The sequence below is a fragment of the Zingiber officinale genome, chromosome 1A (genome assembly GCF_018446385.1).
Source record: "Zingiber officinale cultivar Zhangliang chromosome 1A, Zo_v1.1, whole genome shotgun sequence".
Classification (NCBI taxonomy): Eukaryota; Viridiplantae; Streptophyta; class Magnoliopsida; order Zingiberales; family Zingiberaceae; genus Zingiber; species Zingiber officinale.
Genome location: NC_055987.1, coordinates 20,776,993 through 20,803,310, shown reverse-complemented (window position 1 = coordinate 20,803,310; position 26,318 = coordinate 20,776,993). Strand labels below are relative to the sequence as shown.

The 26,318-nt window shown below is 38.4% G+C and overlaps 1 protein-coding gene across 2 annotated transcripts; it reads right to left on the bottom strand.

The window, feature by feature from the left end:
- Nucleotides 1–30: 30 nt before the first annotated feature.
- On the bottom strand, nucleotides 31–24,669 carry LOC122020265 (proline-rich receptor-like protein kinase PERK1). 2 transcript variants are annotated; one of them, XM_042578126.1, is made up of 8 exons: nucleotides 23,882–24,669; nucleotides 22,823–23,356; nucleotides 2,258–2,344; nucleotides 2,079–2,149; nucleotides 1,331–1,407; nucleotides 966–1,113; nucleotides 713–877; nucleotides 31–548 (listed from the first exon to the last, which is right to left on the bottom strand). In XM_042578126.1, the coding sequence occupies exons 1-8, from the start codon at nucleotides 24,534–24,536 to the stop codon at nucleotides 249–251; spliced, it is 2,037 nt and encodes a 678-aa protein (XP_042434060.1). In that variant the 5' UTR covers nucleotides 24,537–24,669; the 3' UTR covers nucleotides 31–248. The 2 variants fall into 2 exon arrangements, with proteins under 2 accessions (XP_042434060.1, XP_042434066.1); XM_042578132.1 differs by having other exon boundaries at nucleotides 22,823–23,327; nucleotides 23,882–24,056.
- Nucleotides 24,670–26,318: the final 1,649 nt, after the last annotated feature.

The window sequence follows — 26,318 nt, the reverse complement described above, 5'->3', positions numbered from 1 at the left end:
CATAGAAATGAACAAAAAATACAAATCTCACTTTCTTTATATTAGAAATCAATTTAACCGTTGAAGAAATACATTTCCTTTCAGCATTTGATCAGAAAAGCATATACATCACAAAAGAAGAATCAAGCTATTAGTCATTTATTGAGTCAGCGAAATGAACATTTAAGAAAAGCTGTCCAGAAGATGATTTGGTTTTCTCAGCCGTGGAACAAGGCTGGGATTTGCAGTAGAATTGATGCAGGAGGTTCTTACAAATTGCTGCCGAAACCATAGTAGTTGCCTCTCTTATTTCCCATCTCAATTTCTTGTGTTTGTTGACCTTCGCTGCTTGATGCCGATCGAATCTGACTGAATTCACTGGTTGGTGCACTGTACTCGCCGCTAGCGAATTCTTCAGTGGTCATTGCCATTTTTCTGAACTTCATATCCTTGTGCTGATTGGAATCGTAATCAGAGCTGCCGTATGAACTGTAAAACCTGCTGTGACCGGGCCTAACGCCGTTGTTTAAGTCATCGAGAGATACATCACCTTCTAAAGCACGGACGACCTATAGATTACACTCAGTGGTGTTAGTGAAAGGTGGACAACATTGCGGTCACTGCAGAATGCAAACATCAGATGCAAGCCACAATTTGAAGATGTTATATAATTATAAACTTTCATAAGGAACTTCAAAAAAAAACAAAAAAAGTAAAAGACAGAGACAGGAACCTGACTCATTCTTGGCCGTCGACGTGCTGAGTGACGAACACATGCAGCAGCACAGGCAATCATGCGGGCCATCTCGTCAGAATTATAATTCATTCCCAACTTAGGATCAACGAGAGCATCGTCATAATTGCCATCTTCCAGAGCTTGAGTAAGCAATGGCCTTGCCTGAAGTTACAAGAAACAACTGGATAAGGTAAGATGCAAAGAGATGATCAGAACAAGATAAAACATTAATGTAAATATAAATACTAACCCAATCAACCATGCTTTCATCCATGTAAGTTTGGGATTGATCAACAGGGCGGCGTCCTGTGATTAGCTCTAGAAGCATTACACCAAACGAGAACACATCTGATTTATCTGTCAGTTTGCCTGAAGATGCATATTCAGGTGCCAGATAACTACAACAAAGCAGCGTCCATAGGTTAAATTGATGTGAAAGAAATTTATGCCACGGGAACTCCACAAAGCATTTAGGTCTTAAAAGATCTACTCGCTAAATGGATGCAATGGAAAACACAGGTCACTAAGCTAGACAAGTGTTACAATTACTAGTTGCATCATTAGATCTAATGTCAAAGGTACCTGTTGAAGTGTAATGACAAGTATGAAGCTTACCCAAACGTCCCCATGACTCTTGTGGAAACATGGGTGTTATTATCAGAAGCAAACTTTGCGAGCCCAAAATCTGCAACCTGAAAATCATAAAATGTGTTCAAAATTAGCAACGTAATGGTTAACTAACTAAAATAAGTTGCTTGAAAAAGTGCTTCAGCCAATCTGCTGGCTGATAGGGAGGTTTCAGCTAAAAGCGCTGAAGTTAACCAAATATGTCTGATTGAACTTCCGAAGGATGTGAAGCAAAGAAAGACTTGTCTTTTTCCATTAACTAAAAGCTTAGTGCACACTTCAGTACAAACCTTTCATTTTTCAGTTTAAATATAGCATTTTTCAGCTCCTTTTTTCTTATATACCAATTTTCAGCCTCGAAAAAAACAACCAGTTCAGGCCAAGCCAACTCTTACATTCATTATTCATCACTTATCCAAGTGATCCGACTTACTGAGTCGGACAAATTTCAAGTACAAAGTAGCATAAGATATCCCGTTTCACGTACTACAATTGTTCCTATTGCAAAATAATCTATAGATTATTCAACTAAAATAATAAATCATTCTTCAGTTCATGTGTGAATTTTCACATAATATTTTAATAACAATTCTAAAGATCCATGTTGGCATGTTTAGCACGTGAGGAAGATTACATGTCAAAGCAGAAGCCATATTCTTTTTTGAAGTTTAATAAACCAAATATTATATTTTTGTCTAAATTTTAATGTATTATCTGATGCAGTAGATTTGTTTACCTTTGCCACAAACTTATAATCAAGGAGAATGTTGGATGACTTAATATCACGGTGAATAATCTTAGGGTGACCTGCGCACCAGAATAATCCTAGTAAGGATTGATACAAAAGAGTAAATCAATTCTACATTGATGAACATTCGAAACAATTGTAACATACAAAATATCAGAATAACTCACAGTCTTCATGAAGATATGCCAATCCCTTGGCAGAACCCAAAGCAATTTTCAATCGTGTAGACCATTCCATGGTTGGTCGGCCTCTTCCTGCAACAGAATTACTTTCAGAAAGTATCCATTCAATTATCTTAAAATAATGCCTCTTCTGCAAAATAACAAAACAAAATCTCCAGTCATATCTATTAAGAGAAAAATCGTGTCTTAGACACTATGGAATTATTGACTTATATAGAAAAAGATATACAGTATAATTACAATGATACTCTTAGTTATTATGTTATAATATTCTAACACTCCCCCTCAAGCTAGAGAATATAGATCATATGTACCCAGCTTGTTACATATGTAATCAATTCGGGAATCTCTCAGTGACTTAGTAAATATATATGCTAATTGATCATGTGAGTTGACAAAACTAGTAGATATTTCTCCTGATATGACTTTCTCTCTAACAAAGTGACAGTCAACTTCAATATGCTTTGTCCTCTCATGAAAAACTGGGTTCGAGGCAATATGCATGGCAGCCTAGTTGTCACATATAAGTGACATTTGTGTAACCTTCCCAAACCTGAGTTCCTGAAGTAACCGTTTTAGCCATATAAGCTCTTGACTAGTTATGGTCATAGCCCGATACTCTACCTCTGCACTGGAACTTGCCACAAGATTTTGCTTTTTGATTTTCCAAAAAACAAGGTTACCTTCGACAAATATACAAAACTCAAAAGTGGATCTTCTATCAGTGGGAGATCCTACCCATTCCACATCAGAGTATCCTATGACTCGAGTATGTCCTTTGTCTGCATACAAAAGACCCTTTCCTGGTACGCCTCTGCTATATCGACTAATGCGAGTCACAGCATCCCAATGTTCTTTGCATAGAGAGTTGAGAAACTAACTTACTATACTTACCGCAAATGAGATATCCGGATGAGTAACAGTAAGATAGCTTAGTTTCCCTACTAATCGTCTGTACCGTTCAGGATTTGGAAGAGGCTCTCCCTGATTTGGCAGGAGCTTGACATTATGATCCATAGGGTTGTCGACTGTCTTTGAGTTTAACATTCCTGTTTCTTCTAGATTATCCATTGCATACTTCCTTTAGAATATGACGATTCCCTGTTTAGACTGTGCTACTTCTATCCCCAAGAAATATTTGAGTTTGTCAAGGTCTTTTGTCTCGAAATGTTTAAAAAAATATTATTTCACCTATGAAATCCCAAAATGATCACTACCTGTGATGACAATATCATTAACATAAACCACTACGTAGATGCAACCAGTAGATGAGTGGCGATAAAAGACAGAATGGTCAGCCTAGCTCCGAGTCATGCCAAACTGTTGAATTACAGTTTGCTCCATGTAGACTTCCTTAAGCAGATCACCATGTAAGAATGCATTTTTGATGTCCAGCTGATAAAGAGGCCAATGGCAAATCGTAGCAATTGACAAGAATAGGCGTACAGAAGACATCTTGGCAACAAGAGAAAAAATATCCCCATAATCCAATCCGAAGATCTGAGTATAGCCTTTAGCGACAAGACACGCCTTAAGTCTGTCAACCATACCGTCTAGACCAACCTTCACCGTATACACCCATCGACAACCAACAACTGACTTCCTAGGTGGTAGAGGAACGAGGTCCCAAGTCCTACTACTCTGTAAAGCACAAATTTCATCGAGCATAGCATGTTTCTAGCCTGGATGGGCAAAGGCATCACCTGTAGTCTTAGGAAGAGAAACAATCAAAGAATGTGACATCAGCAGAGATGAAGTACCAACAAAGAGTAGGGGAATAACACTTGTACCCTTTCTGAGACCGTGGGTACCCAAGAAAAACACACTTATGAGACCGGGGAAAAAGGTTATCAATGTTAGGATCAAGATCATGAGTAAAACATATAGAACCAATGACCCGAGGTGGTAAAGGATGAAGAGGATGATGAGGGTAGAGGATATGATGAGGTATTTTACCCTGGAGAGTGGAGGAAAGCATGTGATTGATGAGATAATACGCAGTAAGTACGACATCACCCCAAAACTGATGAGGAACATGAGAATAGAGAAGAAGAGTCCGAGTGGTCTCAAGGAGATGACGATTCTTGTGTTCTGCAACCCCATTCTGTTGAGGGGTATGAAGGCAAGACATGCGATGAAGTACACCATAAGATGCCAAAAAGGAACGAAACTGAGTAGAAAGATACTCGCGTGAAAAAAAAATTGAAAAAATAGAAAACAATTCTGAACGTTCATTCATCAGATATAACCATGTACAACGGGAAAAATCGTCTATAAAAGTAACAAAATATCGTGATCCCAATGTAGAAGAAACACGACTCGGACCCCAAACATCAAAATGAACCAAAGCAAAGGGGAGTGTAGCCCGACTCACAGTGCGAGGAGAAAAAGAACGACGAACATGCTTACCTAACTGACACGACTCACAAGACAAAAACTCTAAGTGAGAAAGATTAGAATGTAATTATTTCAACTTATCAAGACCAGGATGTCCCAATTAAGCATGAATAAGAAGTGGAGAAGCCGCCGCCAAACCAACAAGAGAGGGTTGTTGAAGTCGATAAAGTCCATGAGACTCACATCCGAAGCCAATCATCCTCCTAGTATTATGGTCCTGTAAGAAAACAGACATTTTATTAAAAGAAATAACACAATCAAAAAACCAAGTAAGTTGACTTATTGACAATAAATTAAATGGAGCTCCAGGAATATAAAGAACATTATAAATGGAAAGAGACAGAGAAGGATGAACAATACCAATATCCTTGGACTAAGTTTGGGAACCATTGGTCATGGTGATAATTGGTAAATAACCAGAAGTAGTGAGAGAAGAAAAATAGAGATTTATTACAAGTGATATGATCAGTGGCCCCAGAATCAATAATCCAAGGACCTGAAGAGTGAGATATGCCAGCAAAGGAATTACCAGCGTGTACAACAGTAGCAGTGGAATCAGAAGCCTAACGATCCTCAAATCATTTCAGAAAGTCATTATAGGAAGGTTATGGGGTCGGATCCGGTGTTAACTGTGAAGTGAAAGCTAAAGAAGCAACAGAATTCTGAACAATTTGAGCAGTGCGAGGAGGTCGATCATGCAGACCCCAGCACTTATCAATTGTGTGGCCCGGGCGGTGGCAATGATCACACCAAGGACAGCCTTTGCCACCCTTGCGAGACGGAGGTCTGCTGTTGTGTCGACAGAAGTTGACATTGAATCCTTAATCTGATGGGCACTGAGGATGGTCATAAGATATTCACAAACTTGATAGAATCGCCAAGAGGTGTTTGTAAAGAGTTGTTGAGCCTATGTCCAAACGGCTTTGCAGGTTTTGTGAGTACGGAAGACATTCCTAAGAGATGGATGGATGGTGGCTCGGATAATACAACACAACTTAGCGTCAACCTTCTTCCATAGAGGACGATCGGCGACTTGAACATCTTCTTCAATTTGAGTGAGATGTGCCTCATAACCCTGTCCAACAAGCCAAAGCTCAATATGAAATGCCCAAGAGACGTAATTTTTACCATCCAACTGCTCGAAAGAGAGGGGTGCAGTGATGTGGTTGGTAAAGATTGAGGTATCTAGCTTTGGGATGCCGGATGTAGCCATTGATTAGTTTGGAAAGAACTGTCAAGAACGTCGAAGGAGAAGATGAAGAGGCAACCAGCTATCCCCTTCTTTGGTGAAAACTCCCTGCTTCCACAACCACGTCCACGGGAAGCCTTCAGAGAGCAGAACCATTGCCGCAACGAAACCCTAGATTGAAGTCGGCACTCTTCAACAAGGATCGGGAGTCAGCTTGCGGATCGTGCGCTTGCTGGTCACGTCGAGGACGGTCGCACGATCGTTGGCGAATACGAAGAGGGTGCTGTCAGGGAGGAGGTGGAGAAGAGAGAGGAGTCTGTGAGGAAGAAATCACCGGAGGGGGTGCATGAGGAGAGCGGATCGGGCTACCAACGGTCGGCGAGGGCGACGGCGAGGTCTCCAAGGAAGCAAGATCCGCCACTAAAAGTAGAAGTAGGATGACGATGGGAGCGACACCGTGGGTGGGATCGGGGTCTGGGACGGCGCCTCGGGAGGTGGAGACAGAGGGGTTTTGTGCGGTGGAGAACTCATTGGAGAACAACTCCGAAGATGGAAGCTCGCCGCTGCCGCCGCTCGTTGTGGAAACCCCTCCAATGAGTTGAGCACGATCTAGGATGTCTTTGTCGTCGCTCGCATCCGCCGACACTCGTTGTCGCTGGAGAATCGCGGAAGAGAGCAAGGGGGGTTGCGGAGAAGAGAAAACGCAAGAGAGCAACGGCGTAGGAAATTAGAGTTTTCTTTTAACCTGGCTCTGATACCATGTTAAGAGAAAAACCGTGTCTTAGACACCACGGAGTTATTGACTTATATAAAGAAGGATATACAGCATAATTACAATGATATCCCTAGTTATTATGTTACAATATTCTAACAATATCAATGATAGAAGTTATTTTCTAAGCCGCGTGAATTCTAGAAACTGAACAAGAACTCGAATAGGAAATACAACCCTAAGCACAAAGATCTAGTAACATCGCATGTGTAGCATAATAAAAACAATGAAAAAATTGTAGTAATGACGATAAAACATGAATGCAAGAAGAGACATTGTCGTAGAGCATCATCCTCGAACCGGAAAAAAATCTTCCGAAGGAACTAGGGTGACGGCGCCGAAACTCTTTGTTAATAGGGAACGAAAGAGATGTCAAGATACTCTAATTCAACGGGGGCCTCTCCCTTATATTGGAATTCAATTCATTATCAATCATAGATGATAACGGATCGGGCTAAAGAGTTCTACACATCCAATAATCTGAAACCCAATAATCTCAAGTTAGATCACTTAAATGAATTCGGTTTATATTAGCATATACAAATTACATTAAGCCCACCTTAAAGAGATTAAATCCAACAATCTCCCACTTGGGGTCACATGTAATGTGTATATGATATACGAATATAACTTTAATTGATATCAAACTGTATGGGTACTGTATACCTGTAAACAATTTGGTCGATTAACTTCATTGGTATAGAATTAAAGATGTCATAACTACTATATATGACAATAACAAGCCTCGACAGTAATCACAATACTAATATCATTAGTGACATATATCAAGATGTGGATGTATAGTATGAAAATTAAATAAAATGTGATCAATACATGTTAATTTCCAACTAGTCCTAAAGTGACCCAAAAGGGTATGATTATATTTGCAAATACTTAATATTAAACTGCAATAGCAAATCATGATCCAAGCCTTATGATTTTAAAAGGAATTTATATCATATTTACAAACATCAAATGTTAAACTGCAACAATAAATCATGATATTTTATTTAGAGTATCAAACAAACATATAAATATTCATTAATGTTTTGAACTTTAAGTACGTATAATAATCAAAACAAAATATGTCTTTATTAACATAGAGCAATAAAATAAATACAAGCTCCCACTAGATGAGTATTTCTTCAAGAATTTTATTATCCACAATGTAAGATCCAATAATTAAATAATAAGTGTTATCAAGGTAATAACCTTATTGGATTTTTTCAAGATTTTTTAGAAATTTTCTGGGATTTAAGCGGAGTCCATATAACACGTTTAAGGGGATGAAATGATCGGGCATAGAGAAAGCCTGTTTAGAATAACCATTTAAGTGGGAGTTGATTGAGGAATTAACTTAGGGTTTAATAAATTAAACCCTACTTATATAAGTTATATTAAGTGCCCTAAATCATTTGTCGAAGCTTCCTCCTCCCTTCCTTTCTTGCGCTAATTCCCCCCACCCTCTCCCTTCTCCCCGTGTCACCTTCTCCTCTCCACTGCTGCTTCTCCTTTCCTCATCGCCGACGCCACCGGCCACCACAAGTGCTAGCAAGCCAATGGCGACCCTTTTCTTCCTCTCGCGTCACTACAACGCCACAATTTGCCACCTCTTCCTCTTCTCCATCCGAACTCTCTTCATCGCCGACGTAAATCCACCACCGCCAACTGCTAGGGGCCTTTATCAGTTGCTGTGGGCCGACGCCGGAGCATTGGCATCACCGTTTTCCCCTACGAGCTGTGCCCTAGCTTCCATGGCCGATGCTAACACCCGATTTGCCGACGCCGACCCCCAATCCACTATCGGTCGAGGGTTGATGTTCTCCTCCTTTGATCGCCGAGTTCTGTTCGGCCTTTGTCCTCTATGAGTCGTCACCGCTGGTCTCTCCATCCACGAGCAGGGAGTTGTTGATTCACAGTCGCGGCCTTCTCCTCAATCATGTCGCCAGTGCCGAGCAACCACCAACAGGCTCTCCTCTTTCTAATTCATCACTGTCATCTCCTTTCGATGCTGTGCCCTAGAGCCCATCGGTGCTCTATCCAGATTCGGAGGGGGGGGCGATCAAAGACACCATCTCTTCTTCAGATTCGAAGAGGAGAGCACCATTTCTAGCATAGCAACATTCGGGTTTCATCCTAGAGGAAATTACAGGCTTGGTTTTAGGTAAGACATGCTTGGCATTTTGATTTTTGGGTTGTAGAGATCTGAATTCTGATTTTTGAATGAGAAATTTGTGCTAGCTAGGTTGGTCGATCATTGTAGCTTCGGCCTTGGATTTCTGTCAGCCTTGCTCCGGCCACAGTAGCTCCACCAGCAGCTAGTCCGGATGGGTGTCTCAGGTGACCACAATGAGTTGCCACCATAGAGGAAGTTCGATGTTTGATTAAGGTAACGAACTAAATCTAAATAGATTAATTAGTTGATTAATCTACATCTCGTTGATAACCTTGGATTGATTTGGAATTTATAATATGTTGATGATGGAGATTTTATTTCACTTTCAATTGTGGATGAATTTGGAATTTAGTTACAGATTTGGATTCATTAGTAATCATTTATTTGGGGAATTGTTAAAGAAGATTATGTTAATAGAAATTGATTAAGTTGTGGGATAATTCTTTATTAAAGGATTTATGGATGAGTTGTTCCATGAGTAATGAATTAAATGATTGGTTAATTGATGATTCATGTATAAACCTAATCTAATTAGGTTGTAGTATGATTAAGGTTAATTGGGGGATTAATCAAAAATCATATTCGATTAGAGTTACCATAAGTAGATTGGGGATTTTATTTAGTTATTTACTACATATGCGATTAGTTAAACTGTACATCATGTAATTTGCAAGACGTTTATTCGAGACAACCGTCTCGATGTAGGATTATTTAGCACGATCGACAGATAAAGGCGGATACCTCCTGCTTTGCTTCTTTAGTTCTTTGACCCTAGTGCATGAACTATATATTCGGATAATTGTTGTACTACCTTGATTCCACTCGTATTTTTCTTGAGCTTAATACTTATCCACTCAATCTTTGAGATGATCGTTTTAATGGTCTATACAGTCTCTCATTATCATCTATGATATTTAGTAGATATTAGATAATAGATACTAGATACCATGTTTACTTGCTTTGATTGTTGTTAATTTACATACCTTATTGAGCATGTTGGCTTCCTGTAGCATACCTGATTTATGTTTATATATATATGATGACTGTTGCATCTTGTGTATCATATCATTGCATGTATGTCAACGACAAATTCTCCCTTGTGGTCGAGAGAGTCGTTGACCAGCGCCGCACACTCAACCACTCATGGGTAGTGGTAGCTGGAGCAGATGCCGCTTGTCCTGTCGTGCTCCCACTCGGCCACTCATGGGTAGTGATAGCTGGAGATGCGAGCAGCAGAGACCTCATTGCTACGTAGCTAGTTAGCTACTCAGCACCTGTCCACTCGGTCACTTGAGAGTAGTGGCGGCTGTAGTGAGTACAGTTGTCATCGATCCGGTCTCTCGACCATACAGAGGTCGTGGTGCAGAGGACACTGACTTACTTATTAGTAGTATATATATACCTCACATGTTATCCTTGTTGTTATGAGCAGTACTTGTAGCAAATCTTTGCTAATCATGACCTCTATTACTAACCTAGGATATGATTTCAGGTATGGACATTTAATATGTATCTGTTATTTTTCCTACGAGATTATATACCTTTGTATCTCTAGTTCTTTATTATGTTCATGCACTATCTGTCTATTACCCTCGCCAGGTAATAGGTAAAGGATTTATGGAGTCGCCTGGATATCCTGTCCGTCAGTCCCATGTCACATCGAGCAACTTCTTCTGTTATTGCTTTCGTTCGTATTATTGGCTTTGGACTTATTCATGTATATGTATCTTTTGTATGGAGGTCAACTTTGTGGTTTCGTATATTTGGTTTAATGCAGTCGTGTCAAGCCGAGTCGGCTCGCAGTTAGTTATATTGTGGTTTTGTGATCGTTATTTTGTGACTTCTGCTGTGTTTTGTTTCAACCGTGTGGGTTATTTATTAACTGCGTGGTTGTGTTTACTTCCAGCGGTGTGGGCTGCTTATAAACTGCATGGTTGTATTTACATCCAACCGTATTGGCTTTAGTTTGCATGTGAGTAGCCTTGTGGCAATGTATATTAGTTTCATTTGTCACTGCTACAGGAGAGGTGATGTCCGATTTTCGTCGGACAACGTTACCCTCGGGGCGTGACACACAACATGCGCATGAAACACTTTAGGCACCAAGCCCTTGGTGAGTAGATTTACCAACATAGAATATGTGCTTATGTGCTCTATTATCATTTGATGATTCTGAACCCTTTTCTTTAACTTCCAAAAACTTGATGTCGATGTGCTTAGACTTCAACAACTGTGGTTGTTCTTAGCATAAAGTTCGGCGGTTTTATTATCACAGTTGATCCTCAATGGCTTGTCAATGCCATCAACGATATGTAACGTTGTGATGAAATTTCACGGCCAAATCCCATGATTGGATGTTTCGTAGTATGTTATCAACTTTGCCTCCCTAGTAGAAGTGGCCACTAGCATCTGCTTGGCGCTCTTCCAAGATATAGTCCTCCAACCAGCATGAAAATATACCCTGAAGTGGACCTCCTACTATCCAACCATTTAGCAAAATCGGAGTCTGAATATCAATTACCACCAGGTGATCTGACCTCCGATACATGTGCATATATCATTTAGTTTGTTGCAAATACCGCATCACTCTATTTATCGCTTTTTAGTGCGATGATCCTTGGTTACTTACATATTTGCCTAACATCCCCTGTGAACACTATATATGGTCAATATCAAATCTGTGCATACATGAGACTTCCCACGATGCATAAGGGAATTATTCCATATCCTTTATTTCAAGTTCAAACGGTGGACAATGCTACAAACTGAATATGTCACCTCTAGGCACAGGTGTGTCACTAAATGCACAGTTTTGCATGTCATACCTTATAAATATATTTTCAATATAGGCATTTTGTAAAAGTCCAAGAATGCTCTTGAACGATCATGGCATTTTTGTATGCTTAAAACAAAGGATATTTCACTAAGATCTTTCATTTCAAAATGACTGGATAGAAATGAGTTGGTTTCATATAATAGATCATTATTATTGCTTGCAAGTAATATGTCATCCACATATAAGACAAGTATAGCAAACCTACTCCAACTTGACATATGTATACTAATCAACAAGGTTCTCCTTAAATCCAAATGAGACAACCACTTGATCAATTTTTTGGTATCACTACAGGACGACTGTTTCAAACCATAAATAGACTTCTTTAATCTATATACTAGGTGCTTTGAATCATCAAACTCAAAGTTCTCTGGTTGCACCATAATGCAGTCTTTACGTCCATTTGGTGTAGCTATTAATTAAAATGAACTACAAGTGTCATGATTACTCTGAGGGAGTGGTGAGAAAGTCTCCTTGTAATTAATATCCTCCTTCTAAGTGAATCTCTTGACAAAAAATGAGTCATATACTTTTCGACATTATCCTTTAAATCCAGTTTGGTTTTAAATATCCATTTACAACCAAAGAGTTTGTACCTTAAAGTACTTCGACAAGTTCACAAATGTCATTGTCTGTCATAGACTTCAACTCTTCTTGCATATCCACCTTTCAAGGTTAGAGCATTATTTGACTTCTTATAAAGATGCAAAATCATTTTCCAACCCTAAATCAAACTCAATTGTGGCAAAAGGCGAATATGCTCGCCTTCAATGCCCCCGCCAACCCATCCCAGGGCCAACACGGAGGAGGTAAATCACGAGCGGCTACTATATCAAACTCAAGCTCTTAGAGATAAACATAATCACGAGAAATCGTGGATCTCCTATCCCTAGTGGATCGCCTTAAAAGCACTTGTTCTTAAGGTGGTTGAGATACTTGCCCATCAAGGCAATATCTCACTTTGAGTGGAAGGACCTTCCAATTGCATTAGAGATGACACAGAAATATTTTAATTCACTACTCCTATTGGATGTGCAATATCCATAACGTAAGGTATGGTAACCATACTATTACTTATTGCACTCGTAGTGACCACGGGAGAATTACTAATACTTTCCTCAAAAGATACTTTCCTAACCTTAATGCTCCCACTATCCTCAATGAATTTAACGTTTCCCGTTTCGAAGAAGGATATATTAGTGAGATCATAAAATTTATATTCTCTTGACTTCACGGAGTAACCCACAAAATTACAGCTAACATTCCTTGAATCCATTTTCTTTTCATTAGGCCTATAAGGCCTACCCTCAACTAGACAACCCAGACATATAAATGTCTAATGCTAGGCTTCCTACCCGTCCATATCTCGAATGGGATTTTAGTTATTGTCTTCCTAAGTACTTTGTTAAGTAGGTAAACTGCAATCTTGAGTATTTCACCACACAAGGATTCAGGTAAAGAAGTAAAAGTTATTATACTTCTTACCATATCTTTTAGGATACGATTACGACGCTCAGCTACACCATTCTAACTGAGAGTACTAGGTATGGTATATTGAGGCACAATTTCACGCTCAATAAGGTAATTCGCAAAAGGTCCGAGACGTTGTTCACCTGATGCATCATATAGACCATAATATTCGCCTCCATGATCAGATCTGATGGTTTAATTTTTTTACCTAGTTATTTTCAACTTCGATTTTAAAAATTTTGAATATGTCCAAAAATTACAACTTCTTATAAATAGGGTATAGATTGTCGAATCAAGAGTAATCGTCTATGAAACTAATAAAATATGTATGTCTATTCCAAGATGTCTTAACGAATGGGCCACAAATGTCTGTATGTATTAACTCTAAGACATCACTACATCGACTTGCTCCCTTATTTCTTTTGTTAATTGTCTTCCCCTTAACACACTCTATGCAGACATCAAAGTCTAACATATTAAGGGAATTGAGAATTTCATATGACATTAACCGTTCTAGGCATTGTTTGGATATATGTCCTAAACGCATATGCTACGGCATTGATGAATTCTCATCAGTCAATTTAAGTTTTGTACCTATACTATGCATAATCTTGTTGTCAACCATAGGCGGTGTTTTCAATAGCGGCAAATAGCGCACTATGTAGCACCCTATCACGCGCTACAATTAGCGAACGCTACATAACGTTTGCTGATTAGCGATTGTCCCAAATAACTCACGCTATTCGGGACAATAGTGTCAATAGCACACGATCGCGTGCACTATCTTAACTTAGTGGCCCATAGCATGCGATAGCTTGGGCTATCTTGATTTAGTTGATTACAAATCAACTTAAGCAAAAATCAGATTTTAACATAGCAGAATCGTGACAAACCTTCGAGCAGCTAGGGCAAAGGCAGAGGTGAGTAAGAAGGACAGGTTCAAATACGATTAGAGAGTGGCGGCGAGCGGCAAGGGATGACGAAGGGCGACGACTGAAGGTGAGGTTTTCTCCTTCCTTTTCATTTTTCTTCGATTGGTTTGTTTCTGACTTTCTGTCGATTGTTTGTAATTTTTAATTGATTTTTCTTCTAATATAATCAACAGTGAAATTAGAGAAAGAATTAATTAATTATTTGTTCAAACAGTGAAGTTTTTTTTTCTTTCGATTGCTTTTTCTCCTTAATTCATAGATAATCAAATAGTGTCAAGAAAATAATTATTTTTTTCTTTTGTTTTTCTAAGATTTTGATTGTATATTTGAAATTTGCAATATCTACGAATTTGTCAAAAAAAAAAAAAGATATTGGTTGGAAGTATTATTATTAAAAGGAGAGGGGAATCTGTTAGGCACAAATTTTGTCAACATATATCGAATGGAGGGATTACTCGCTTAAAGGAATATTTAGCTCAAACTCATAAAAGGATTACACCTTGTGTTAGTGTTCCGGATCATATTAAGCAAGAAATTAGAAAATCACTTGGCAAAATTAGAACATCTAAAAGCAAACAAACGAAATTGTTACAAGAGATTGGTGAGGGTCCCCAGAGTATGAGTACGCAATCATAAAGGTTAGACTTGGAAGTGAAGGGGGAAATTCAATTGGATTGTCTGGTAGTGGTGAATCAAAAGATAAAGGTACTCTTCATGGGTTCGTTAGTTTGGAACCTAGACAAACAACCCTTAATTTGGCATAAAAAAAGATTTGCTTGTTGATGTGAAACATAGAGTTGGTCGTTTTATTTACTCTGCCACACTTCCGTTTAATGTTATGAATGATCCTTATTGGTTGCCTATGGTTGAGGGTATTGCAGAATATGGAAGACGGTTCAAGCCTCCTTCAATGCATGAGTTAAGAACTTGGACACTTAAGGCTGAGGTTGATGACATCAACATAATATATTAGGAGCATAAAAAGGCATAGAAAAAATTTGGATGCACTATGATGTTCGATGGTTGGACGGATGGGAAGAGTAGAAGTTTGATCAATTTTTTTGGTGAATAGTCCTACCGACACTTTCTTTTTGAAATCTATTAATGCATCAGCTTTTATTAAAAATGGGGAATTGAACTTTAAGTATCTTGATGACGATGTTGATGAGGTGGTAGAGGAAAATGTGATTCAAAATTGTCACGGATAATGCTTTGAATTGCATTAAGGCAGGGAAAAAAATTATGGAGACTAAACACAGAATTTGGTGGACACCTTATGTGGCGCATTGCATTGATCTAATGTTGGAGGATTTTTCTGACACAAATGAGCATGCTAAGATGGTTGTGAAGTTCCTTTATGGTCATGGGACTATACTTTCTTTGATGAGAAAGTATACAAACGATAAAGAAATTCTCCGTCCTGCTATTACTCGCTTTACTACTTCCTTTCTCACTCTTCAGAGTATGTATAAGGTTAAAAGACCACTTGAACAAATGTTTGCTTTTGAAGATTGGGTTAGTTCACCACTATCTCAAACAACTCAGGGAAGGTCGTGAAGAGAATTGTTATTAATGATCCCAACTTTTGGCCACATGTTGTATTTTGTATTAAAAGTGTTGTTCCTCTTGTAAGTATGTTAAGAGAAGTTGATTCAGAGGAGAGATTGGCCATGGGATATATTTATGAACTTATGGATAGGCAAAAGAGATAATAAAATTTAATTGTGAGGGAGTTGATAGAAAATACAAGCCCATTTGGAAAAAAAAAAAAATGATTCACGATGGACTCCGCAACTTCATCATCCTCTACACGTGGTCAGGTACTATTTAAACTTGCAATTGCGTTATGAAGAAAGGTTTTCTGATTGTGATGAAGTTAGAGATTGATTGTATGCTTGCATGGATAAAATGTTGTCTTCTAATGTTTGTCTTAAAGCGAACATCCAATTGAACTTGAATAACAAAGCTGAGGGAGAATTTAGAACTCCAATAGCAAAGCGAACAAGAATGTTGCGGACTCCAGGTAAAATTATTAACTTCTTTACAGACTCTTTTCAATTTTTAACCTTTTATACTAGCATTCGTATTTTAAAATTATATATACATTCTTATAATTTTCATTTTCTTTATGTTAATAGCCTCATGGTGGGAACGTTTTGGAAGTAAGACACACGAGCTTACTACGTTTGCAATTCGAGTGCTTAGTCTCACTTGTAGTGCTTTGGGATGTGAAAAAAATTGGAGTACTTTTGAATCGATGAATATTCGAACTCTACTTGAATTTTAATTGTTTTATAATTTTCATATCATTGTTTAATTTTTTATATATGTTTTCTTCTTTGCAATATTATATTCATACAAAAAAGAGAAATAGGCTTGAACATGCAAAGTTAAATACGTTGGTGTTTATGAAATATAACTTCAAGCTTAGGGAGAGAAGCATTAGGAGGAGAGATAAGATTGATCCCATTGCAGTTGATGAAATTGATTCGGATGATGAATAGATACCTGAGAAAGAAGGTCTCATCTGTTGGTGCAATATCCCCTGGGTCAAGGTTGACTAGGTTGACTAAGCTTGAGTCTTAATGTTTGGATTTCGATGTTTGACAATACATGGAGATTGCAGATGCAATCGTCCGATTGGGAAGATTATTGATACAATTTCCTTTTGGTCAAAGACTGACCAGTTTGATGTGAAGAAGAGTCAAGTAGGTCAAGGTTAACCGGATACTTGACTGGAAAAGTCCTAATTGGATGTTAGACAAGAGAAAATCCTGGTGAGTAAAGCCAGGTGAAAGACCTAGTGAGTGAAACTAGACAGTTGGAAAATTCTGATGAGTGAAGCCAAGTGAAAGACCTAGTGAGTGAAGCTAGGTAGGTAAAAGTCCCGGTGAATGAAGCCGACAGTGGGAAAATTCTGGTGAGTAAAGCCAAGTGAAAATCCTAATGAGTGAAGCTAGGTGAAAGTCCTAGTGAGTGTTATCAAGGGAAAAGTCCAAGTGGGTCAAAGGATTGACCGGACATTTGGCGAAGAAGTCTCAACAGGTCAAGGTTGACCGGATGCTAGGTACGAGGAGTCCCAACAAGTCACAGTTGATCGGATATTGGGCTTGGGGCACCTTAGACTTGACTCGGGCAAGCTAAGGTTGGTCAATTTGATCAAGTGACCAAATTGGACCGAACCCAATTGATTAGCTGATCGATTGGGCAGTGTTGCGATCAGTGACGGATCCAGATCGATCAGCCGATAGATTGGGAGCAATTGTCGTGGGTACATAAGCTTCCCCAATCGATCAGCCGATCAAGTGGGCTCCCCAATCAATTGGTCAATCGATTGGGGGTTGGTTCTCTCGCGCAATCACAAGAAAGCCTGAATCGATCGGTCAATTGATTCAAGCACTTTCCAAAGAGTATAGAGAGACGACCGTTGCGCAAGATAAAGCTTTGGCGAGCATCTTCCTTCGTAGTTCTTCCTCTCCACTTCTTGCGATTATTCTCACAAGCACACACCAAATCTTGGAGTCTTAGAGAGGAGTGTTGGTGCACTTCCAAGCAAGTCAAGAGGTGTATTCAAGCAGGAAGAAGCAAGCTAGGGTTTTGTAAATCTTGTAAGATTTGTATTGTATAAGCTTGTTTTTCTTTCTTCTTGTATTGTGAGTTTGTGCAAGGCTTCTCCGCATTTAGTAGTTACCGTAAAGGAGTGTTTTCATAGTAGATGAGTGAGTGAGGGTCGGATCCTTGGATTAGTCACCCCTTCTTGAGGTGGATACTAAGTAAACCCTAGCATTAGCGTTGTAGTGTGTTTTGAGTGTATTTCCGCTGCATATTATCATCATCAAAGCAAGCAACAAGCGCGTGACAACCTATTCATCCCCCCCCCCCCTCCTCTAGCACAAATCGACCCTAACATCATCCTCCCCATAACTACTAAATGACTTCAAGATGATGAATTATTTAAAAGTAATCCTATTATGAGAGTATCGTCCGCTATCTTTGAAAGATTTTTCAACTCAAATAAGCGAGTCGAAGATGTTGAGAATATAATTGAAGTTCCTCTTATGAATTCAAAGAAAAAAAAAGAGGTTGAAAATTCAAATAAGCATATGCAAATTATTTACTTATATCTACTTCACCTGAAAATTGATTCTTAAATGTCGTGTCTCTTATATAATAAGTGGAAGCAAAGGCAAACAACCAAAGTTTGAGTCTCGTTGATGAAGAAAATAATCATCTTGATGCTGAAAATTATGGAGCAACTCCAATAACTTTTGATAGTGGAAATTTTCCAACCATAGATACTATTGATGATGATAGTGATATGGAGTTGGATGATACTGATTATTTTTAGGTTATGTTGTTTTAATTATAAAACTTTTTAAATTGTTGTTTTGGTTATGTTATTTTAATTATAAGACTTTTTAAATTGTTGGTCTTGAATATTTTGGCATGTAATGAACTATTATGATTAATTTTAGGTTATGTTATTTTTATTTTACTTATATAAGTATATTTTATTTTTTAAATTAGCTTGCACTATGCGCTTCGCTATTTACGCTGCGCAATGACAAGACAAAAATGCTATGAACCAACGCTACACGATGAATTAAGGTGTTTAATTTATAAAGCTTATCAACTAAGGGTCATTGTCAATTAACATTGAATTAAAGAAAATATAGAAAATTTCATTTCCAAATGAACAAGAATAATTAGATTTGTCCAAACAAGAAATTGAAATTAAATTATGTCGAAAAAATGGTATAATAAATGTATTTTCTAAATCCAAAAAGACATATGTTCCTAAACAAAGCCTAAAAATACCTATGGACTCGACTTTAACCTTCTTTCCATTCCCCATATAGATGTATCTTTCACCATCAAGACGAAGATGGCTCCTAAGATAATCCTGCATAGTGACACTTATGTGAATAGTAGTACCGGTATTTATCCACCAAGTATCAGTGGGTACAATAGATAAATTGACTTCTGAATTAACAAAGTTGAAAAGTTTACCTTTCTTTACAACGCCAGTTGGTGTATTTAAGGTCATCTTTCTTCATATGGTCTTTCTTCTTGCAAAAGAAATAAGTGTATTTCTTATCTGTTTCTTGTGCTCCTTATGGCCAAAACTCCTTGAATCTGCAGTTTGCTTTTTTTCCATGTATTGTTGATTCTCTTTCTCTTCTTACTCAAACCTTGGGAGTCAGATGTTAAATGGCAGGTGTCTCACGCCTCAATCTCTCCTTTTGCACGCACTGAGCTATAAGTTCATTTAATGTCCATTTTTCCTTTTGAGTATTATAAGACATCTTAAAAGTAGTGAACCGTGCTAGCAAAGACATAAAAATAAAATACACTAACATAGACTCGGACATTTCGAGTTTTAATACTTTCAGACTTATGGCTATATTAGACATTTTCATAATGTACTCCATAATGTTTCCTTTGTCATGATAGTCTCAACCTTTTCGTTTGCCACGAAACGGTCTGTTAATTGACTAAGGAAACTCCTAGTATCCTCTCCCTCAATTATCGAGCCTTTAATTAGTGCCAGAATAAAAAGTCTCATGATACTTAGATTCATGAGATTTGATCGCTCCTATTTTTTAAATTCAGCCCTCTATTCTATAGTGTTAGCACAGGACAATCGTATCTTAATGCATAGTCTAAGTCCATCTAGCCTAAGACTATGATAACCTACTCTTTCCATTCAACAAAGTTAAAACCAATTAGTGTGAGAATGTTATTAATACTAGCAGTTACTGATTGCACTGAAATTATAAAAGTGAAAATAATGTAAGCTCATAATTGAATTAAAGCCAAGAACTAATATAAGTAAGACAGTAAAACATAAGATTATACAAATAAAATAAAATTTTAAGTGCATATGAATGGGCTCTTTATGAGATACCAAATACAACATTGTATTTTACTATTTGGACTAAAACAATTTGTTAGTGATACTCTTTAATATAACTCAAACTTTAATTGGTCACACAATGTGTTTTACTTTGAGCCGACCCTATGTGCATAAATCAACACTTTATATGAGTTATATATCGGCCCATCGCTCACGACAACCTTAATCAGTCACGTCATATGCATTCCTTTGAGCCAACATATTTTGTGCATAATCTGAATAAAATAAATTTTGTTCCTTAATTATAAGTTCCATTTAAACATATATCTAGCATAAAAGTAATTTTTCTTTAGGTCAATTACTCTTAATATAGATATACGTCTGCCAACACAAAATGTACTAAACTTACCTAAGGTGTCTTTCTTTTAGCTAACACAATAGTTCAATTTAGTAGCATGTGTGTAGATAGACCCAAGAAGACTTAATCGAACAGATAAGTACTTGATCAGCTTTAACAACTCAAGTTTAGGCGTATCAGTCGATTGATATTGTATGGTAATAGATTGGTATGATTCAATCGATTGGCCTAATTGATCTAAAAGGTATTCGACTTCACGACCATTAATCAACTAATGATATCTGCCAATCAATCCCACTAATCGATCACAGAATTTTCTGTGTTCGACTTCACACTCACCAATTAATTATTGATCCATGGCAATCGATTGGTGGTCACCAATCGATCAACTAAACGATCTCAGAGCCTTCTGTATGCGATTTTAGGCCATTAATCGATTGGTGAAAATTAATGTCTTCAATCGATTTGACCAATCGATTAAATCAATACTGCCGTGATTTTAAGGTTGTTAATCGATTAGCAAATCGATTGACCTGATCCATTCCAATCACTTCTGTGTCCGACCTCAAAACTATCAATCAATTGATGACGATCTCCAATTGATTTACAACAACAATTGGACCTGTAATTGATTGAAAATTGGTCCCATGTTTGATCACGCAATGTCAATCGATTGGTACCAACTAATCGAATGGGTCAATCGATTCCCATCGATTATGTTTGCAGACTTTGGCTTGGTAAATGATTGCCCGACCAAGGCAATCAATTACACCATTGCGATTTTACCATAATTAGAACAAGTAGCGACAGTTCTTCTCGAAGACAGCAACGGTTCACCGCTGTTTTTCGTGTGCTTCATGAAAATCACGAAAAACCTAGAAGATGAAGCCTTTCCTAGGTTTTCTTTGCAAAAGATTTTTTCGATGATCAAACATGATTTATACTAGGAAAACTTCATCTAGCATAAAGAACAACAAATCGTTGAAAAACTTTAAACTGCAGTGTTATAGCAAACGATGAAACAGAACCTGGCTCTAATAGCAATTAATAGAAGTTATTATTGTAAGGATCTTGAGCGCAGAACAACACAAGCATAGTTGAATAAATACAAGATCCTTTCCAAAAGATCCATGGGAAGGAAACGGTATATTAGTTGTGATAAAAGTTATACCTTTATTGCGTAAACACGAACTCCTGACAGCAACTTTGTCCTTGGTAGATCTCAGCACGATCAAGTGGTCACGCTTCTATGGTATCCACACAAACATGTTTCGTTCGTCTCACGAACTCATAATTTGGAGAAGAACCAACTTTGTGGTGCTAGCCATTTAGAAGGTTCAGCCAAAGAGGAAGGAGGAAGGAGGAAGAAGACAAGAAGATTAAGGGGGCGCTTGGTTCGGGTAAGGGAATGGGAATGAGAATAGGAATGATTGCAAATATTAATGAAATGGGAATGATTCCCATACCCCCCATATTACTTAGTAATGGTCCATTCCTATATTTAGAGGAATGAATCCGTGGGTCCCATCATCATTTCCCCAAACCAAGCACCAAGTTTCATTCCATTCCCATTCCAAACCCCCCAAACAAGCAGCCCCTAAGAGTCTCTAATAAAAATGAGCTCACAATGTCTTTTATATTCTTCAAAGAATACCAAAAGTCTCAAGCAATATCAAGAGTCTTTGTCTTTTGGTCTTCTTCCAATAATGATACCAATTAATCCCCATTAATCTACATTATCCTCTTAATGGGTTAGATTTAGTATATTGGATTAATCATTAACCCAATAAGCCTAATCATCTTATAATTGGCTCTTAGGCCTAATATTAACAATTATTTCCTAAGCCGCATGAATTCTAGAAACTAAACAAGAACTCGAATAGGAAATACAACACTAAGCACCAAGATCTAGTAACATCACATGCATGGCATAATAAAAACAATGAAGAAATTGCAATAACGACGATAAAACCTGAATGCAGCAGAAAAGACATCATCGTAGAGCGTCGCCCTCGAACCGGAAAATCCAGGTCTTACAAAGGAACTAGGGTGACGACGGCAAAATTCTTCGTCAATGGGGAACGAAAGAGATGTCAAGATACCCTAATCCAACAGGATCTCTCCCTTATATAGAAATATAATCTGTTATCAGTCCATAGATAATAATGGATCGGGCTAAAGGGTTCTACACATTTAATCCACATCCAATAATCCAAAATCCAATAACCTCAAGTTAGATCACTTAAACAAGTTCAGTTTGTATTCGCATATACAAATTACATCAAACCCACCTTAAAGAGATTAAATTCAATAATCAAGACCCAGATGAAGACCAATTTATTCAAGTAATTCAGAAGGAAACATTTCAGTTAAATTGTTGTCTAAGTTTTTTAATATCAGCTCATTATATAGCTTGAATATATGACCGGAACCCAACTTCAATGCATGTATGGTTAAACAAGTGAAGGCTAAGAATTAGAAGCAAAAAAAGTAAGAAAGCTTTAATTGATACAAGGTACAAAAACTTGAACAGGTAATAATCAAGAATGGCATAATGCCTTACCATGCAAGTGGAACTCCAATGTATTATTAGGAACATATTCGTAAACAAGCAGCCTCTCGCCTCCTGCAATGCAGTATCCAACCAATGAAACAAGATGCTTGTGATGCACACGGCTGATGATCTCAACCTCTGCCTGGAATTCACGTTCACCCTGTCCACTTCCTGTTTTCAATTGCTTCACTGCAACTTCCTCACCATTTGAAAGTACTCCTCTATGTACGTAACCAAAACCACCTTGCCCAAGGAGATTAGCATCAGAGAAACCATTTGTTGCTATAGCCAGTTCTTCATAAGTAAAAGTGCTTTTTGAGAATCCAAGGGCAACACCAGGAGATGGTGGCGGTAGTGGAGTCTCAGGAGCAGAATAATTGGACCCTGAACCTCCACTGCTACTTATCATAGGCATTGGAGGCAGATGGTTGGGAGAGTGTGGTGGACGCAAAGAGAATGGAGGAGGTAGTGGTCCAGGAGGAAATTTCACAACATTAGCTGCTGGAGGAGCATTCTGTTGCCAATATTCACCATAGCGGTCATCTGAAACAATCCCTCGTGGTTGTTTTGATGAGATATAATTTGACAATTGGAGTGGCTAGCAATTCATTGAAGACTAAAAACATAATGTCCAAACCAAAGCATAAAATGGAACAGCAAAGAATACGATCACAACAATCTTCTTTCAAAGAAGTGACAAAAATAGTTGTTGCTGATTGATGAACGTGTTTGAATGTAAATATTAGTTAAGCAACTAGACAAAACAGTGAATTGCGGATGCCATAGATGCAAGGTTGTCTTCACACAACATCAACCTTTTTGACACAGCATTATTCGAAGCAACTCGAACCACCATGCACCAATCTCAGTGACCGACGAAGCATACTACTCATAAGATAAAGAGCCTTCGATTTGTTGGTTATTTCATGCGGTGTATTTCCATGATAATTACACGGACGAACCACTTGTGCAGTTGAAAGTAACAAAGTGCACATCGAAATAAGGGAAAAGGTAAGGGGAAAAAAAACAATTTTCCCGAGAAAATCAACAAGAGAAAATGGAGCTAACCTTTCCCTGCCATTGGAGGCGGCGGTGAAGCTCCATAGTAATGAGGCGTCGGCGGCGGCGCCCTGCGCTTCTTTCTCCAACAAAAAAGGCATAGGAAGCTAAGCAGCAAGAGGATCGCAACCCCGCCAACCGCTATCGCGACGACAACCGGTGTCGAGATTGAGCTAGAACTTGACGGAGATGCAGAAAGCGAAGAGGGAGACGGCAGAGACCTGGTAGATGGCACTTGAGGCGGCGATGGAGAATGTGAAGAGGGTGGAGACGGGGGTGGGAGCGAAGCGGATGAGGCCGGAGGCGGGGGAGGCGACGAGGCGGATGGTATGGAGGGGGAGGGCGAGGTCGAGGGAGGGGACAGGGACGGGATGGCGGGGGAAGGCGGAGTGGCGGGTGGAGGCAGGGATGCCGGAGGTGAGGAGGCGGGGGTCGTTGGGGGAGGGGCGGATGGGGCCACGGGGGTGGTTGGAGGAGGTGTGGCGGGGGTAGCTGGAGGCGGGGCTGCAGGAGTCGTAGGGGGAGGCGCTGCAAAGGTGGATGGGGGTGGGGTGGCGGTAGCTGCCGGTGGAGGGGCGCCGGGGGAGGAGGACATGGTGGGTAGGGACGGCGAGTACAGAGGTGGCTGGATTCCTCTCCTTTGCGGTGAGATTAAAAAAAGCATACTCTTACGTTGTAATCTTTCTCTCGGGTATGGACGGACAATGGACGAGGGGGAGAAGTAAAGAGACGCGGAAGTAACCGTAACGAAGAAGACACAAAATGACGAGGACGAGCCTGCTTTTTTCTCCACTGAACGAAACAAATGATGTGTTTACTTAAGTGGAAAATAAACCAAAAAAAGAAAGAAGCGCGAACTTTTATTCATGAGGAAGTGAAAAAAGTGAAAATAAGTCAACATGTGAATAAGTCGATTAAAAATCTAAAAATGATTTGTGACAATTTGAATCATATCTCTTTGATGATAGATTCTGTCTGAATACCAATTTTATTATATTTTTTTGAAAAAAGAAATGATAATTCAAATTTTTTTTTTTTGGGTAATCGATTCGATTTCACGTAAGTTTCCTACTGGCCATCAAGATAAATTATATCCTTTGATTACGTCTTCCATTTAGAGAAAAAATTCCTATAAATATATCGTAGTTGGGGTTCGAGCCGTGATACCTGAAAAATAATCTAGATATCCTACCGTGACATCATGACCTCGAAAACAATTCCACTATATTCTTGGGGTGCTATCAAACATTGTTTAAATGAAACATGTGGCATCTCGAGTAAATAATTACCAAAACTATAATGCGAATGTGAGGTGGAATAAACTCACTTGTAAGTATTCTGACAAGACTTGACTTCTTTAAAAGTCAAAATGATTTCTTTAGAGTTTCCTATTTGAATGGATTACTGGAAGTCACATGACATACCATAGTTGATTGGCCAGAGTAGATCATTGACTCGGCTCCATGTTTACCGGCTAATTATACAGAAGATTCCTCTAAGCAAATTGGCCAAAATAGATCATTAAAGTAGTTATGAACACATATTATTAAAAGGATTTTATCTTATCACTTGTCTAAATAGCAAATTATTTCATATGGTCAGGAAACAAAAACACTCGATCTGCAAATTCCCTCTAAGCATAAGGTCGCTGCTTACCAATAAACACATCCACCAAAGAGCAGTTAGCATTTGTTTAAGCTCCTCGCCCACTAAGTCACCATCACACCTCTATGGGATTGGCCTGTCTATCCTGGAATTAATCGGCTTATAAGAACTTAATACCAATTAAAATGTATAACAGTTATATTATTTTCCTTAGGCTATGAATATTTTATCTATTTCATCTTCAAAGAACATATTTAATTGATTTATGGATGTCCCTGAGCTTATAATAGACATCAGACAACAAGGGGCGACCTACTTGCCCATCATGTATAATGAAGTGGCCTACAAGTTAATTTATTTCATTCGTGATTAGTAATGAATAGAAGGAAAAGTAAGATTCTGGATTAGATAGACAACAGGCCGGCATATTTGAGGTGGGTCCTCCTCTCCTCTTTAGATTTATTTATTAAACATATAATAAAATTAATTTTAAAAATACGTAATTGTTTGATTTAATGACAAACGTCCTCCCATGATCTCTAAAACACATTTAATAATAAAACACATTTAGTCCTCAATTTAATTAGGTTAATTTGACACTTATTCACCTTCCTTTGTGTTGGACAATTGGTGTCGACTAAAATTAAAAATTAAAAATATATATATGCTTGAGGCCACACTTTTCGAGGATCTTATTGCAAGCAAATGCACTTAGCTTGCAAATATTGTATTAAGCAAAAAAAGTTGACTATTAATTATATATCAATTGATGGAGTGGACATGGATGGGGCATATACCTCACTATCTTTTAAAAGCCCAATTAAGTGGAGACCAAATGATG